Source organism: Asterias amurensis, chromosome 1 (genome assembly GCF_032118995.1).
Source record: "Asterias amurensis chromosome 1, ASM3211899v1".
Classification (NCBI taxonomy): domain Eukaryota; kingdom Metazoa; phylum Echinodermata; class Asteroidea; order Forcipulatida; family Asteriidae; genus Asterias; species Asterias amurensis.
The window spans coordinates 16967602-16986860 of NC_092648.1; the positions used below are offsets into that span (position 1 = coordinate 16967602).

The window sequence follows — 19259 nt, forward strand, 5'->3', positions numbered from 1 at the left end:
AGTTTATCTATTCACTTTCGGCAAGTTTGGTATGGCCACATTTATTTTTATCCAGGATAGTGTTGAGTAAAAATGTTTAATGGGCACCAACGCCAATACCATTTTGACATTTGTTGTAGAATTAAAATGAATCTGCATTGACTAATATATAATGTCTGCTATTTTTTGTTCTTTGTTATCTGATCTTTTTAGAGCATTCCACCCCAGCCTTTGATGAGTTCCTAGAATGCATCGGAGAGCGAGTCCGCTTAAAAGGGTTCGACAAGTACAGAGCTCAACTGGACAACAAGAGTAAGGTTTCCCAGTTCCCATACCCCAAAGCGATAGTATTCGTAAATTAGATCATTTACCACAATTCAAAACCTTAGTGCGATTCTGTTAGGTGACAGCAGATTCATCATAAAAAAAGTTGGCTGTGCAAACACTGAAATTTACACTGTACGTTGTCAGAGGTGCAAGGTTGTTAATTTTCATGTGTCTAACTCGAAATCCTTGATTTTGGCATTGACAGTGTGATTTTAACTTATAATGTCTGGTGCATACATATGGTATAAATGAAGTGCTAATGGTTGCAAAATATTAAGGGAAACAGATTTGGAATTAAAAAACAATTGTTTTTTGGTTGAAAATTAAAAAAATTAATAGAACAGGATGCGAACCTGGGACCTGTAGGTTTAAAGCGCTCTATCAACTGCGCTATCTAGCCTTAATGTCTCCCTATCATTTGTCAATATCTTGGTTTTGTGGATACCAGTCAGAAGCCAGTGAATTTTCTTTTGTTCAAGCCAAAAGTTGTATCCAAATTCTGTGCCATTTTCAAGGTCAAAATCACTATTTGTATTTAAAGTTTATAATGGTTCCAAGCAATGTTGGGGGTTGGTAAAACAACACTGGATGACTAATTGTCTAGACAGCTCCATGTTAGTGATCATTTGTTTTCAATACTTGATAAAGTACATGAAGTTTTGAAGGACATGTGTCCTATGGTAACAAGATCTCTAAAGTTGTCTACATGTTTGTTGGTCGCGTTTCCTTCTCTCCCAGAAAGATGGGCTGATGACAGGAAATTATGTAAAACAATTGGGAAGTGGTATGCTAAGTATTTTTAAGTCTGTTTTAGGGTCACAAGAAAACCACGCACAATAACAAGTGCTTTTTAAATGTTTTTTTAAAGGCACTGGACACTATTGGTAATTGTCAAAGACAAGTCTTCACACTTGGTGTATCTCAACATATGCACGAAATAACAAACTTGTTAAAATTTGAGCTCAGTTGGTCATTGAAGTTGCGAGATAATAATGAAAGAAGAAACACCCTTGTGTGCTTTCAGATGCATGATTTCGAGACATCAAGTTCTAAACTTGAGGTCTCGAAATCAAATTCATTGAAAATTACTTCTTTCTCGAAAACTATGTCACTTTAGAGGGAGCCATTTCTCACACTGTTTCATACTATCAACCTCTCCCCATTACTCGTTACTAAGTAAGGTTTTATGCTAATAATTGTTTTGAGTAATTACCAATAGTGTCCACTGTCTTTGAACATTTATTCAATTATTATTAACTAATATTTTGGTATTCTCACATTAGTTATTGTATCATAAAAGGGTCATCAGTTGAGCCAAACTTTGGAAGTGAAATTTTGTGTTTGTGAAGAACTTTTAACAAATGTTTCTAGTGAGCTTATGAAATTACTAGTGATTTGTCGTAGTCTAGCATTCAGAAGGGATGAAGATCTTCCTTTTGCTTTGTTAGAAAAATTTGCTGTTGATTTTTTTTTGACAAATTGTATGACAAGAAGAATTTGCTCAGCATTATAAAGAACCATTTTCTAGATGCAGGATACCTGCCAACATTCTATGTGATGTATATATTTTCAATGGATGATGCCCTTCAATTAATAATAAGAATAAAAACCCTTGTATAGCGCACAATCCGACTTAAAAGGCGCCCAAGGCAATTCACACAAACAAAAAAAGGAAGAAGTTAAAAATGCACAATGCATTTAAATAAAACTATACTGAAGAAACAAACGTTGCTTAAAAAGTACAGTAATGTTTAAACTACTAGCAATAACAAGGATACTTTCAATAACACATTATGAAAGTGAATACATCAATTGTACCTAATGAGGTTAGTAAAAAGAAACTTAGAATGACATCAAACAAAATGATGTCTGCCCATCATCCCCTCCCCCTACTAATGTTGCTTTTGTTTGTTAACTCTGCAGCCGATTCCACTGGTACCCATTCCGTCTATGCCACATACCAAAGCCAGGAGATCATGTTCCACGTCTCCACCATGCTGCCTTTCACCGCCAATAATCGTCAGCAATTGCTGAGGAAGCGTCACATCGGCAACGACATCGTCACCATCGTGTTCCAAGAACCGGGAGCCGAGCCATTTACGCCCAAGACAATACGCTCGCACTTCCAGCACGTGTTTGTCGTCATACGTGCAATTGACCCCAACACGGACAATGTGTTTTATTCGTAAGTTTGTTTAGTTTGTTTGTTTTGAATATTTATTTTGTTTTTGTTATTATTTTGATGCAAGTTAACCCTCAAACAAGGCTTAAAAACCACTCTTGGTTTGGGGCTACAAGAAGAAGAAAATTATTTTATGTGAAAAGAACTCAGGGGGGCTAAAGGTAGGAATTGATATTCCTCTTAAAACAGTCTAGAGTATTGGATGGGGCAAACATCCACCAGGCAAGGAGTTCCAAAGAGATGCAGTACGTTCCAATCAGGGGAACCCAGCAAACTCCCAGAAGGGGATACAAACGTCAAGCTGGCAACCTCTCTCATACAAACATGATTATAAATTGCACCAATCAAGAATTTATTATTCAGTAACTAGACGACAATATTTCTTCCAGTGGTTGTTAAATCAGCGACTAGCTTGGGGATTCGAATCCACAACCCTGTGATTGCAAGTTCTGCAGTCTAACCACTAGACTACGGTTACAGTTTGCAAAGATGATAAAAGTTCAATTCCACAGCGATTTTTCTAGTTTGGATTACTATAATTCCCGGCGTAGAGTTTCTGAAAATTGAATGTTTGAACTCTATCTATTCAGGAACTTGTCTGATATGGCACTGCAGGCTCAAATGACAGTTTTATGTCATTGGAACCAGCGTCCGTATCCACGTACTAGTATGTAGGTGTTCAGTTACCACCATCGAGTGGGATGTTTTGACGGTTGTGTTATATGGGACGGTCACTTGCCAGTGGTCACTAGGTCACTAGGTTAATCTGTAGAACTTTATAATTGTTCAATGTTGTTTATGTTTGTCCATCTGTCTATATGTACCACTTGCCTTTGGAATTATTGCTCATGGAATTACTCATTGAAAATTGCAGACATTTAAATTTTTGTCAAGTCATAATTAGGCGAGATTTAATCAGCAGCAGCACTTTGTGATGCATCAGATAAAGTGTAAATGTCCATATGTGCTCCAGTAATTGTGGTTTTCCATGGTTCTTTATGGTTTCTGAACTAACGTAAGATACAAGCTTTAAAGACACTGGCCACCTTCGGTAATTGTCAAAGACCAGTATTCTCACTTGGTGTATCCCATAATGCATAGAAAAAAAATTGTGGTAAAGAGAAAAAAAGAAGGAAAATCGAATTGTTGCACAAATGTATGTGCTTTCAGATACCTAATAAAAGGCTTCATGACTGAAGTCTTCATATTCCTTTCTCAAAAAGTATATTACTTCAGAGGGAGCCGTTTCTCACAATGTTTTGTACCATCAATAGCGCTCCATTGCTCGTTACCAAGTATATTTGTACAACTATTTTCAGTAATTACCAATAGTGTCCAGTGACTTTAAGAAATCCCTTAAGAAAGATGTTTAGTAGCAAGATGCTTTGTGAGATGGTCATTGCCCATGTGAGCGATCTCAATAACCATGATATGGAGTCTGTTTCCTGTGAGAATTGTCCGCACATTGATGAGACAGTATCAAGCTGTGTGGCTTTTCATTGAACTTGACATATGCCAGAATGCATCAACCCATCCTGATGTGTTGCACCGCATGGGGTTCAATTCAACCAACACTGAAACCCATCCGCTCTACACAAAATTGAACATATTAAGTTGTCAGGATTGATAACTGTGCAGCAGTGTGCTTTGCAGACAATAAACCCGAGTGTCGTCGTGCCTCGTGCGCTTTCAGCTGGTCGGCCATCTTGGAAATGTTGTTCTTGTACTCCCTTGCGGATGACATCGAGACAGAATCATGTATTGTATTTATAATTACACCACCAGGGTCGCTGTGACGAGGTCAAAGGATGTGGCGTCGTTTGGGCCGCCCCTTCCAGCGAATGCAACCTTCCCCAAAGGGCCAACGTTCAGTGAATTCCTGCTGGCAAAGAGTAAGTTCTTCCACAGTCAGATGCTGAGAGGAACTGGGCCCAATTTTATAGAGCTGCTCAAGCACAAAATGTAGCTGAGCACAACAAAATTATGGTTACCAGAGTAAGGTTACCAGCCAAACTACCATGTTACATGTACATTTTGTGACTGGTATCCTGCTCATTTCTGCTTAGCATAAAACTGTTAAGCAATATTTTCTTTAGCAGCTCTATGAAATTTGCTCCTGGTGATAATAGACATTCAGATAGTTGTTTTGTTGTGGCTTATGAACCTGGTGGCTTTTTGACTGTGAAGTAAATTTATATTCAAAGTGCTTGATTTTGTGACTAAGGTCATGGGTGGTACTCTTTTGAAGACCTTTATTGTTCTTCATGCTGTGTAAACTACGTTATACTTCTACTAAGTTCATTTTTATCATTGTGCAATTTCCTCAATAGTCCTGTGTTCAATTATTAATAAACCCTAATCGTTCCTTGTGTTGTGTAATGTGGAACCCCTTTTTTTGTTACAAAGCTTACAGTGATTATTATTCATTCATTTATAATTTTTATGACAGAAAAGGGAAACATATTGGTGACAGAAGTATGTGTTTACATATTTTGTTTTTATATTCTGATTTATAGATGAAAACAAAACCCAAACTATTTTTTTGTTTTAGCTTTGGTTGTAAAATTGTACTTCATTTTCTTCCCACAGTCATCAATGCTGAAAATGTAGTCCACAAATCAGAAAAGTTTATTGCCATGGCGACAAGAACAAAGTCTGAATATCTGAAGGATTTAGCTGAAAACAGTGTGACGACCACAACGATTGACTCTGGAGTGAAATCAAGCAAGTTCAGTCTGTCCCACAAGAAGAGAGAGAAGACCTGCCCACGTCCTGCACCAGACTTTTCCTGCAAGGGAGCCCTCGTGTGGAGAGTTGAGGTAAGGCTCTATCAGAAACACGAATTTTAAACCTTTTTTAACTGAAGCTTCATTTAGGTAGTTATTTATTTGTAATTCCTTATACAAAATTCAACGGAGAGCCCCATTGTATGAAGTTATCATTTATAAGTAATGTTCATCCCACAATATTATTGAATACAAATCACCATAATTGGAGTATGATTTGTGAAATTGTCAGAAAGTTTTGATAATATTGCCAAATAGGCGGAGTTTATCCTGTTGATTCATCTTGCTTTGGTTTTCCCGTGTGGCAGTATATTCAACCCCAACATCAAGGGTTCTACTGACGTTTGTACAGTTTATGTCCAAAGTTCAACGGAGAGCCCCATTCTATGAAGTTATCATAAGTAATGTTCATCCCACAATAGTATTGAATACAAATCACCATAATCTCATATACGGAATATGATTTGGAAAAATTGCCAGAACGTTTTGATAATATTGCCAAATAGGCGGAGTTTATCCTGTTGATTCATCTTGCTTTGGTTTTCCTGTGTGGCAGTATATTCAACCCCAACATCAAGGGTTCTGACGTTTGTAGTTTATGTAGGGAAGCTGAAGTGGGGTAACTTCCCTGTTTGGAAGAAAAACAAAACGTTTGTAAATGGAGACGTAGGTTTGTTTTTTCTTCACACTGTATCCATCCAGGGCCCAATTTCAAGTAGATAAGCACAACAATATTATGCTTACCAGAACAGGGTTACCAGCCAAAACACCATGCCACACGTACAGTATGTGACTGGTATCCTGCTCATTTCTGCTAAGTAGAAAATTGTTGAGCAATACTTTTTTTCTTAAGCCGCTCTATTTGTTAACTAGTTAAATAAATTGTTGTGCTTCATCAAAAGCATAACATTATTATTATTCATCAAGTAATTTTTATGGCGCGTGTTTATGTATTCACAATGGATGTAAATTGTTGTATCACCCATCGGCTTATGATAACGCAAAGAAGTTAGCGTGCATGTTTTTGCTCATCAGAGTTTATGAAATGGAAACCCTGCTAAGGGCTGCTTAATTTTGTAAGCAGAAAAATATCTGCTTATGGGCTTCATGAAATTTGCCCCTGGGTGATCTTGCTAGGCAAGAAGCTGAATCCAACGATTCTTCAAACGTTTTGGGTCGGTATCTTCGACACTAATATTGAGTTTTGCCGTTCTGTCGTCAACTCTTTTCCAACCATCACAGGTCTTTCTCTGGTCGCCCATCAAGACTGACCACAACACGAAGGTGACACTAATCGCTGTCATTTTGGTCATTTTTGCATATTTTTCTTTCTTTTTTTGTGGTTCCTCACCTTTCCATTTGGCATTTTGATTTAGTTTGTTGCATGAGGTGACAGCATGCTCGGTAAAGATCCGATGATACGGAAACATTGTGAATTGACGTTCATCCCTTTACACCCCTCACATTTTGGCTACATGTATATAAATATATTTTTTTAAGAATAATCAAATGTTGCTGACTGATAAGCTAACTTTTGTTTCTTGATTGTTTCTAATTGTAAACAAGATTTGATGGTGTTAAAAAAAAAAAAATGTTTTTAGTTGAAAGGAATTGCTACCATCTGAGTTAAGTTGCACACATTCACTTTGTAAACCTGGTTTATTTGTGAAAACTTCTCAGCAGTGATTGTTTTATGATTGTAAAATTGTCTCCTTAGTTTGTTTTCCCAACTTAAGTTTGTATTGTTTTTTCACCATACATGTGTCCATTTACTTAATGTTGTGTGGTTGAGAAAGGTATAACGGTTCCTTATTTGTTTGTTTGATTATGTTTTCACTAAACTATTAAGCTGCCAAATTAACGAGAAAATAAGTTGAATAAGTTTAACTTCTGATTTGTGTTTTGGCTCACACTATATATTAAAAAGTAATAAACTACAAGTGCAACTGGCTGGGTAAATTTTAATTCAATTTTGTAATACTAATTTTTAAAAACAACAAGAATCCTTTACTGTTTTTAACATAATTTTGCCCTGTGAGTTCCTTTATACTATTAAGTTTATAATGGAAGAGAATATGATTTGAACAAGTTGAAAGTACAAATGGAGTTAAATTCCTCGCTGTTGGCTTTTGAAAAGGTTGAAGTTATATTTCAAGTTAATCTGAAAGCATTTTTACATGGCCCTTTTCAATATCACTGCTTGGGATCTGGCTTATAGACTCTGTCAGTTATTTGGAAAATGTGTGCTTTCCTCTTGGGGTTTCTACTAGGAGAACCAAACCCTATCCCAAGCGTTGGTTTTCAGCTGTTTACTCAGGTGTTACGTACACGTACATGTGTATGAGATGTCTTAATCATACTGTGCCAATCTTTGCCTATCCTACTTGCACTATGAGCAGAAACCCTTCTCAATTTGAAAAGTTACTATTTCTTTCCAGCTGTGGGTAGTAACGCTAAGTTCAATGCAAGAATAAGTATAGCAGCATCATGATAATGTGCTGGTATCAGTGGTACATGTATGCACGGCATATGGTGGTAGAATCTGTATTTGTTCCACTGGTTCCCTGAGAATGTTGGTGCCCCATCCCGGTGATCCACTCCATCCTTCTCCGATATTAAAAATAATAACTGTTATACCTGGAACCTGGTAGAAGATGTTTCCTGTATATATGTGTCTAAAATGTAATTGTGTAATTCTTGATTGGGGGAATGAGCAATATATTTCAGTTTTGCCCCTCACTGTAAAAGCTCTACGGCAAAATAATTAAGACATCTATTCATCTGTAGACCCCAAGCAGCACTGAGTATTGACCCATTTCACCTAGTGTCATCACACGATGAAGCTTTCTGGCGCCATTCAGGGAGTGCTATTTTCTGTGTGTTTAAGTTATACTGAACAGTGCACATTTAAGGTGACACGCCAGCAGTTGGGAAGCTCGTATCTTTACATGAATTCTGACTCTCAAAAGGGCAGACCATGAGCAGACAGTTGCCTTGGGGATGTAAGTGCAAGGGGTCTTGCATAAATAAATGAAGGGCAAAACTGAAATCATTTGTAAAATGGAACTGTTGACAGGTGCTACCTGTATGAACCTTACCCCCTTTTACCTTTCATTCCATTGTAAACATCACTGTGAAGTATATTTTTGTGTTCGATTATTATTGAATTTTATTTAAAAGATTAATATTCAACCTCGCTTGATAAACTTGACTTTCATATGACAATTTTACAACATTTGGCCCAGTTCCATAAATCTGTTAAGCAGAAAATACTAAGCAAGCTTTCTTGTTGACAAGCTTTTCTAAAAGTGGGCCTTGGAGGGTCAAACACTCGTGAATACCTAAATGAATTACGAGAATAAATTTTATTAACAGGCATGATATTCTTCCTACTTTTTGTCTGATTTCCGATTTTGTTTGGCATCAGAAAAATTGTGCTTTATATCCTGCAAAATCTATTAAAGCCATCACCACTGTGTAGGTCAGCTCTTGTACTGAATGACATATTCCTACCTTTTCACAAGGTCCAAGTATTATGCCTGTATTAACTCTCAGTCTTGGCCTTCATTTATTTTCTTCCGTCTTGAAGGTGGATGAATTCAGCCTGTCTGATCCAGTGGAGTGCATATGTGCTGTTTCTCCAGAGCTCTTCACCCTGGTCAGAGAATGTAACAAAGACGTCATCTTCAGTATTCCTTGTAGAGCAATCATTGGATGGACTGACAACCCACGCAAGTAAGACAAATTCAGGCCTCAAAATTTGCGCTGTATTGTGCTTTGACAAAAGTTACTAAAAAGCATCCTGAATACTGTTTGTTCTGTGCGAAGTTTAGCATTTAACTCTAATTATCAGATGGAATAGTCAAGTTATAAATTGAACTCATAAGAGGGGTTTCAGACCTGAATACCGAAGATAGAAATGTGTTCAACAGAAGTTCTGCTGTCAATTTGTTAAAGATAGATTTATAAAGGAAACGATTTCCCATAATGGAAACAATTACCGATCATGGGTACGATTTCCTAAGTTAATTCTTGTAGTCCGCTATGACACTAATCTAATTATACTCAATTGCTTTGTGGTTTTTTCCTTCTATTCCAGTCTCAAGGTGTACTTCAACGAGGGCAACTGTGTTCGGATACGCATTCCAGACGAGCATCTTGACGAGATTCCGGAGATGGTGAAGAGACTGATGGCTGTCTCAACAGGGATCAAGGTCTGTTGCTTAAAAAAATATATATCAAAATTTATAAAAAGTTAGGAAGAGTTATGAGGTCTGGCCATCGTGGCCCTCTGTTCACCAGCTGGTGCTGGGGTAGAGTACGTGTGATTTATTGACATTTTTCCAGTGCAGATATTTGGAGTTGAACGTATTCCCTGAAGCAGGTCATAATGCTTGGGAGCAGTCTTCTGTAGAAGGCGTACTCTTTAGATAGTCGCTCTCTTGCCAGTTTGTTCAACTTGTGAAACCTCTTATTGTTCCGGCTAATCTTTTGTGTTTGATGTTAACTCTAATGCTGGTTATCTGGCTATTTCACTTGTAGCCATTTTATTCACAGAAAGTTCAGGATTTGGTAATTGAATCGAGTAGCTGTCATTTTTCATAAATAAGTGTATGCGGTTAAATACTTTCTCATAGCAAGCCAACACAGTGCTATCATAATCTAAGACGAGACTCAAACCACGACGGGACTCAAACCACGACGGGACTCAAACCACGACGGGACTCAAACCACGACGGGACTCAAACCTACACTCTGCTGATCAGAAACACCAGAGCTTTAGTCAGATGCTCTTAACCGCTCAGCCACGATATGCCAACTTCGACATAAAACTATAAATCGCTTCTCATACTTGTCCTTTGATGTGCATTAATGTGTTAACCATCAAATTCTATTTATATCAATAAGTATCTAACTTTTGTCTCTCTCTGACTCTCATTCCACAGACCCAGGAGATCACCCTACTGCGCAACGGTCTTGGCCAGCTTGGTTTCCATGTCCACTATCAGGGTATTGTGGTAGAAGTGGATCCCTATGGATGGGCGTGGCAAGCTGGTCTCAGGAAGGGGGCAAGGCTCGTTGAGGTGAGTTTAGTTCAATGCTTCTAATTTGATAAATAATCGGCGAAAATGCAGTTTTTTATAAAGTCTATGGAAATTATATGAAAGAATAATGTTAAATTATTAGAATAGTATTTTAAAATATTTTTTAGAAAGCTCTTTAAAATAACCTTTTAATGCTGATTGCTCCCCCCCCCCCAAAAAAAAAAATGAAATTAAATGAAAGTAGAATAAAATAAAATAAAAGGTTTGATAAAGGGGGTCTTTTTTGAAGAGGGTCATCTTGTAAAACAATTACTAAAAGGGTGTGTGAAATTGCATCACACTTTTGAACATAATTATACCCACATGTATGTTTGACAATAAACAAACTAGCTATGCTTATATTATCCTCTAGATCTGTGAGATTGCTGTCTGTACCCAAAGTCATGATGAAATGATCGATCTTCTCAGAACCTCACAAACCGTTAAAGTACTTGTTGTTCCACCCCATGAAGATGGCAGCCCAAGAAGGTAAAAATTATTGTCTTCATTGTATCCTCCCTTTGAAAAAGTGTCAAAAAGGCTTTTTTTTTTCAGAAAGATTTTCTGCTGAGAGCCTTTTTGAAGTGACCTTGGATCCATTTTCATAATTTACAATGTAGTGACTTGCCAAGATGAACTTTGTGGGGAAACCAGTCACATCCAATTCACATGTACGTAACATGACACTTTGACTGGTATCAGTTACTACTTTGCAAGACTTTTGTGTAATTTGTATGCTGGGATTTTAGCACTTTAGTGCAGGCAGGCCACAATTTCATGCCTATACTTACCATAAGTGTATCATCGATGCTAACAAACTAATAGAAGAATATGCATGTAACAGCAGCATATTTCACAGGTTAGCAAAGAATTTTTGGTCACTTCTTTACTTCAAATTACTATTAGCACTCTTTGCTAACACAGCTAGCACTGAAATTTGTGGCTAAGCTTGTATGTGGAGAATGGTGACTGTTGGAACTGAGTGCAGCAATAATAATTATCCCCTGGCCTCATGTAAGTAAGAGCGTCCTGACCAAACTTTAGACTTCCGTCTGGACTTTTGGATGTCAAGTCACATCAGCCAGTCTTGTTTTATAAGTTGGTCAATAGACATCTTTATACTTTCTTGACAACCTGTTTAAGACCGCCCAGGTTAAGCAAGAGGGAAAGCAAGATTAGGTGGGATTAAGAGATTTCTTTTTCTTGTCCAGTCCATAATAACCCAGCAGGTAACAGGACCGTACAAAAGAGTCCATCAGTTTGACCTGGTGACACATGGCTTATTTCCCTCAAGTCCCTTTAAGCAAAATTGCAACCTGATACTCTGATGCTGTGTTCTCTCACTTTGCAGTCAATTTGAGACTGTTGAAAAGTTCAATCTAGTTTTCACTTTAGTAACAAAGTTAATCAAATCACCCTGTTTCCTCTGCTTCAATACTTCAGTAAATCATTGCTTACTAAGGACCATACCCTCGTGCACTTGACCTTGTGTGTAATTTCGGCTTACCTGTTTTTAGTAAAGAGATCAAGGTAGTTATTTTCCCTAGGGAATCCTCATAGTAGATGGCAATTAAGGATGAGGTGCCATTCCCAATTTGTATAAGGAATGACAAACGGAGGGCTAAGTTATTAATGGATTGCTCATGGCTGCATTATTGGTTGCATGCAAATTCATAACTCAACACAGTTGACACTCCACAGTAATACTAAAGATAGAAGCCAAGTATCCAGAGAACAGTGTAAAATTTCACGTTTTTAAATTTCAACTATTTCAATTACTAAAATGGATAAAATCACAATTAAAGATGTTTGTCATAAAAACAGTGTTTAGTACTTTCATAAAGAAATCTACATGCAGGTAGTAATTTTCTCAATGAATTTCGCCTCTTAGTAGATGTCAATTGTATATAAGGGATACCCACTCCCCAAAACAGCTCAGTTCTTTGTTATGTTGATCTAAAAATATGATAGAGTGATCAATTACAAAATTCCGTATTGGTGACCTGCATGGGGGAATAGCACAGGAAGAAATGGTGATTACTTAAACTGCAATTTTTTGAGAAAATTCCATTTTGCAGTGGTAGCCATGGAGGGTTATGTGAAATTCGAGCCTCATTGATTGTAACATAACAGCAGGGTCAATCTGTTTCAATGCAGCAATTGTTACGTAGCTTATTCGTTTCTCTTCTTTCTTGAAGGGGTAGCACTCCGATTGACTACGATGCAGCCCTGCCCCATACTGGCAAGGCACCCTTCAACAGAAGCTACAGCAGTGGGAAAGGAGGACATAGCTACCGTGCAGCCATCACAATAAGCAGAGGTAAGACTGGTGCCTAGTATGGCACCTTGACTAGTAGACATAAGCATACATGTAGCATCTACCAAAACACAGTTGAAAACACAGTTGAATAAAATGAGACTGATTTTACAATTTATGTTGCTAAATTTATTGTTTCCTGAGGATATTCATACCAGGCATGTGAGACTTCCTCTTTTCAGCTGATTTCCTCTTTTGGGGTTTTGATTTTCCTTTTTTTTTTTTCTTCACTCTCTGTGTACAAAAGTATAGGAATAGTATCTTTTCCTCTTTTTGTCTTGCCCGGTTCTCTCTTTTCCTCTTTTTTCATGGATAGATACTCACATGCCTGTCATACAAATTTGTCATTTTGTATTTTATATGGAAAGTACTTATACTTCATAGAGTCAATGGGGCATTGACCAACACGCCCCTGGTCATTGCTTTGGTGCTCTTTAAAATGTTCCAAGTAGAAACTTAGATGACTCCTCATAGAGGTGCCCTTTACTGAGGTAAAAGAAACCTTCTTGCCCTTATAAGAATGAAGTATCAGTCCCGCGTAAAATTTGTATTCCTATGGTTTTCAAATTGATTGAACAATTAAAGTCTAGAAACTTTAATATTAGAGAAAATAGAATTTAAGCTGTTGCAAACTGCTTACCAACCAAAAAGACCTATGGTATAATGCAGAAAAAGTTGATGGCCTGACGTTTCGACCCTAGTAGCAGAGTCTTTCTCGAAGGCTTTAAAATTAAAGACATGTGTTTGTATTTTCTGAGTCGATATATATTTTCCCATTCAGATTCAAGAAGCGGTCACGGGTCACATGCGAGGTCAGCCACAACACCTGGTACCCTTGCCTCTATCTCCCACACCAGAACCGCTTCAGAGATGTCAAGAGCCAGCGAGGACCCAGACAACCCAAACACCGTCCGAAACGCCATCGCCACGCTCGAGCGACGCATCACCCACCAACAGGAACCCCGGGTCGGAGGTCAACACCGGTATCGCGCCACAGTCAACTACTGGAAGGAGGTGAACAACGCAAACCGGATGGCCATCAGGGAATCCAGCATCTCTTCGGGTCACGGCTCGTTGGATAGCAGGGGTTCGCGGGATGGGGCAGAGTTGACGTTCTCACGGATGGCGAATGACAGACGCAGTGCGAGGGAGCTCAGGCCACGACTGCATGAGACTCCGGCGAGGCTACAAAGCTCTCAGGAAGAGCTTGAGCAGATCTCGTCACTAGCGGCCGTCAGACACTCTAAGATTATGGGCTCTCAAGATGAGCTTCGAGAAGCCGGTGACGGTAGCTCACACGCCAGACAGAACTCAATGGAAGATAAATTAGAACCTTACTCCAGAGGCAGAGGTAGGTTCATTATTCTTTCTGCTCTTGAAAAAAAAATAACAATACAAATATGGAAAACATGAACCAAGTAGGAAGCATGAACAAACTGGAAATAATAAGAATCTGTGATTCACATTCTTTGTCCTTCGTTTATAGTCCAGCGTATATCTGTTTTAATTCTTGCAGTTTAACATTTTTGTCGCTGTTTTGAAAATATTATATCACTTAGTCCTCTAAATTTCTAGATAATATTCAGTGCCGCTTGGTACAATGGGAGACTTTTGAGATGCTGGCGGCAGCAGACTAATGGTCCTTCTTTATAATCTCTGAGCATGCACGTACATGCTCAGTATCGGCGCGTAAGTCTGAGCACACGCACTTGTGGCGAGTACTTGGAAATAGGACCGTCCAAAAACCTCCCATTGCTGCAAGCCTTATCCTCACGATTCAATAAAGAACAAAAATTGTCTGATTTTACTACAGTCCTGTCCGACTCCTCCAAGTCTTCATGGCAGCGGTCGGGACGTCATCAGCAATCTGCGACCTACCCTGAGGGGAACAGAGAGCGAGGGAACCCTCCTCCATTCGCCACGCCCAACAGTCACTATCGAGTGGTGAGTCAAGGAATGTTATTGTTATTATTATTATTATTTATTCGACCAATACAAGGTACAACAAACAAGTTACAATAGCACAAGACAGAACAGTCAGGGGAGAAATTTTTTTTTTATAAAAAAGCAAGGAATAAGGAAAATAAATACAGAATTAAATAAAAGAGATAATCAATCTTTATGCAATGTTTTTATTGAACTTTACCTTGAAAAAGTACTTGGTCAATTTTAAAGAGTAATTTCAGCCCGAATGACCCGAAAGTTGATTTAATGTGAAAGTGATTCTCAGTTGTCCACTGGTTTGACAAACACATGACAAGCAGCTATGGTTCAGTCAAGTTTGTACTTTTTATCCTAGTTTGGCTACAAGTGACTTCAGTTATGCCTTTGACCATTTGGATATGGCGTATCATCAAAAACATGTGTTCAGCTGAAAGCTTTTTTTGAAAGGTCTGTGAACAATTTATACTGGATTTAGTCCAGCTGTCTCTGAAATGCAATCGCCTGAGACAGACTAAAGGAGATTCGTGCCATCCTGTGACATCATCGAATGTCAACTCGCCACAAACAATTCCACTAGTACAATAATAATATGCAATGTTAAAGCTATGCCAGGTCAAGAGAGGGCTCCCTTCATATTGATGTAGACTGAAGACTGGTCATTGCCCTGTCTATTATGTTGAATTGGAAATTGTGCATCATGGGTGTCTTGTAAGTTGTAGTGCAGGGAAGTCGAGATTGCTGTAGAAACATGGCGTCTATGTACTGGGAGACAATAATTATGGTAAATAATGCTTGTTTTTAAGGCATGGAATGAATCAATAATAGAATAAAATTTTGTTTAGACAAATATTGTCAACATTTTATCAAAGAATAATGATAGTTAATAAGGATATGCAATACTAATTTTATAATAGATGTTAAATTTGCATCGGGGATAAAGAATATTAAAAATTAATATAAAATACTAATTTTGTTTCCCATTACAATGCATGATTATAACACTCAATATTTGTTATATAAGATAACAACCTTTTTGAGGAAAACTGAAGGTTTTTAAATTTTTTAAACTTCTTTGTGGGAATGACCAACAGAGATGAGTCCATGACCTCGTGCATAAAGTATAGATGCTCTTTTTATTCAATGTGTTGGCTCCATCTAAATATTTTTTTAGAGCGCATCAAGAAGTTATGAAGAATTTTAGGAATTCATCCTGCATTCTTTGGCTTCTTCTCTTCCAGATGTCATTAATTGTTTTATGAACTTTTAACATTTACAAAAATCCATTCATAAATATCAGTTAACACATCTAGCGCTAACGCAGGAGTTGAGCACAGTTCAACTGTTGCAATTGTTCGTTGCGAATTTGTGGTCCAAAATTGTACTGCATTCTCAATCGCAGGAAGTGTGAACCAAGCTTAAATTTGTTTTTATTATGTTTTTTTTTTAAAAGTATTTAGTCTAAAAACTTGCGTTAATTTTGCTTTCCAGCCCCCAAAACACCCACCTGGTGGGGACTCTCTTGGAATGACAAACAATGATGAGAAATGGTACGATACCCATGACGACCTCAATGGTTACCATGACAGCCGCATTGCCTCGTCACATGACGACGTCGCGGAGCCAACCTACAGCATGGTACCCGTTAACATACCAGTTCAGCACAGTATACCAGGGGAGTATAGAGAAAGTGAACTTTATGGCAAGCCTGAACGTTATAGTCCGACTGAGCACCTGTACCCTGAGCAGCAGCGGACACCGGGCGAGTTGGAACAGCAGCGGACACCGGGCGAGTTGGAACAGCAGCAGCATCTACAGCAGAGGGTCGGTAGGCCGGCTCCGATCACCAGCAACCTCAACCTCCCCACGGCGAGCAGCTCTAACCTCAGTGACGTCTCGCTACACTCTCACTCCACACACTCAAGCGGATCGAGTCAACGAGGGGGTGACTATCTACGATCTCATGGAGGCAGTCTACCACGCACTGTTATGGTTAACAGAAGTCCGGAGCAAACTCGTAGGAATACGGTACACGGCACTGCACCGAGGGATTATATGAGTAGTGGACATCGGAGAGCTGGTCCTTCTGCTTCATCCAGTAGTAGTATCAGTGAAAGCAGCTCTAGTCCCAGAATCGCTCGCAGGTGAGTTTATAAGATGAGTTCTTAGAGGTAGATTTTTTTTTTGCTCCATGTTGAAGGATTAATTTTCTTTAATTTTAGAGAAGAAAGAGATAAATACTTTTGGGTACTTGATGTTTGCGTTTTATTTAAGGGAATGCACAACATTGGCAAGATTGAAAATATATTTACATTCACAGATTCCATACAAGTAAGAAAGTATATAGATGGGTCATGGTGGAAAACTTCCCTTGAAATATTTTTGTCTGAAATGCTGTATTTTCTTTTTTACTTTGTGAAACTTGTTTTTGACAATTACCAATGTAGTCCATGTGCTTTAAACAAAGCATTCTACCATGTGCTTGTTTCTCTATAGTATATTTAACTTTCTTGACAAAATTACAAGCAACTGTTTAAATTTTACGAATTCAATTTGCTATGCTTTGCAGAAGAACAACAGAGGTCCGTAGCTCCACTGACTCGCTGAATACCCGACTCCGCCAGGGTCTGGCAGGGACCAAATCACTTCCGGCAAGCAATGAGGTCCAAGAAAACCTTCGCAAACTAATCGCGCCCGAGTCTCTCAACATGGAGCCGTCCAAAGCTGCATCCACCTCAGCATCGGGACCACAGGTGAATAGGAAGGCCATCACATCATCAGTCTCACCATCATCTCTTGGCTCTCCTCCTCCTACTCTTTCTCCTGCTCCTCCTCCTCCTCCGACTTTCTCTTTTCCTCCTCCACCCTCCAGTACCCCTCCGCCCCTCCCTTACTGCAGTGCCCAGCTACCCCCTCTACCACCCAAGCCCATTTTCTCTCACTCTCTCCCCATCCACTTTGGTTCAAGGTTACCTCAGAGGAGTCGCTCTCTGACTCGTTTTCGGGATGCCTTCCTTGGTTTCCCAAATGTCTGGGTAAATATATGCTACTCTCTCACTCTTGGCTGTGGTTGTTGTTGTGGGCTGATGTGTTCCTGAGTGGCATCCCTTGGTTTTGTTTTTTGCTCACCAGTAGGTCTTCCTCTTTTGCATGCAGGGTTTTAAAAAAAAATCCACCTTTTTCAAGTTTTTGGGCACATCCCAAAATGTTTAGTTGCGCTTACTTTGAATAAAAAGTTTCTTTATTAGAGATGGAATTACTAAACCCTTTCATGAACCATTTATTTGAGTGATAATTTGATCATATGGACACGTTAATTGTTTTCTCATTTTTTGCGAGTGCCCAACCCCATTTGAACAGGCCACAGTAGCATCCCAAGAGTCCTTTTCCCAATTCTGAAAACTGCAATCTCTATTTTTTGTTCTACAACATGTTTTCTGAAGGAATTTCATGGGCGCATGAAAGAGTTATTTACACCACAGTTTATTTTAAGAAACAAATTTTACATCAAAAGATTTCTTTCTCTATTGTCCCGTGTATGTTTTTCATTAAGTCTCAGGAGTCCTTTTTAGCTAAGCGAGACACAAAAAGAATCAACCCTCGTTTCCAAATTTCCTTGAAAATACCAATTTCTTTTGTATTTTCATTTCACTTTTTTCTTCTCTCTTTTCCTCTACTTCTCTCTCGTACTATAATTTCAAAATGTTGCTTAACCTTTAGGCTAGTTACTGCAATCTTTACGTTAAAAATTGTGAACTTTTTAACTGTTAGTTTGTTACTGGCTGAATCTGAGGTGTTTGTTTTACAAGCTAAAATGCATGAAACTTTAGTAGTTGTTTATTATTACTGCCAAAAATAGTTTATGACGTTTTAACCCTAGCAGAGTCTTCCGTGAAGCCTTTTATTTAGCCTTCGAGAAAGACTCTACTACGGTCGAAACGTCAGAACAATAACTATTTTTTGCATTCATACCGTAGGTTCCTTTGGTTGGTAGGCAGTTTGCAACAGCTAATTTTTATTTTCTCATTTATATTACTGCTGTGATTAAAGTTGACGCAAAAACTGTCATTTAGCCTTCAAGAAAGTCTCTGCTAGGGTCGAAACGTCAGGCCATTAACTATTTATGTATACATTAAAACCATCTTAACCAGATGTAACTCTTCTAGAATCCAAGAAGAATCCGTTCTGATGTTTTCATTCTCTGAAAACTGCTCACTAAAATAATGTTGAATTACCCCTATTGCCTTACAGGCCAACCCATCAAGGGACCATGCTCATCAGTCCAGCAGGCCTGGCTCTCTCCATCGTACTTATTCTGATGAGAGTATCGCAGCTGGGGGCGGGCCGTACAATCGCCCTCCTCGCAGGGATAGCTATGACATGGACAGCCATAATGATGTCTTGTTTACGAGTACCAACCCCGAGCTCCAGACTGCACAGGCACCCGACAACTATAAAGGTATTTTGAAGACATTTTATGCATTGCTCTCTTTCAGTTTTTTATTTAAAGTATCAAAATTTCCTTTTCGTCGTTAATATGATCTATCACCATTGTTCATTTCTCTGTGGTAACAAATACATACTTTCCTGAGTGTAAAGTTTAACAACTAATTTGGCTCATTCCTACACTTAGCATTTGCAAA

The 19259-nt window shown here is 38.6% G+C and overlaps 1 protein-coding gene across 1 annotated transcript in view; it reads left to right on the forward strand.

Moving 5' to 3' along the window:
• Positions 1–19259, forward strand: part of LOC139947941 (uncharacterized) — a 69909-nt gene that overhangs the window by 33153 nt on the left and 17497 nt on the right. The window contains 15 exon segments of the mRNA XM_071945821.1: positions 193–291; positions 2230–2491; positions 4274–4380; positions 5078–5307; positions 6517–6558; positions 8864–9009; positions 9374–9488; positions 10221–10358; positions 10732–10847; positions 12557–12678; positions 13457–14026; positions 14489–14619; positions 16108–16760; positions 17186–17369; positions 18868–19075. Coding sequence (XP_071801922.1) covers positions 193–291; positions 2230–2491; positions 4274–4380; positions 5078–5307; positions 6517–6558; positions 8864–9009; positions 9374–9488; positions 10221–10358; positions 10732–10847; positions 12557–12678; positions 13457–14026; positions 14489–14619; positions 16108–16760; positions 17186–17369; positions 18868–19075 — 3123 coding nt within the window.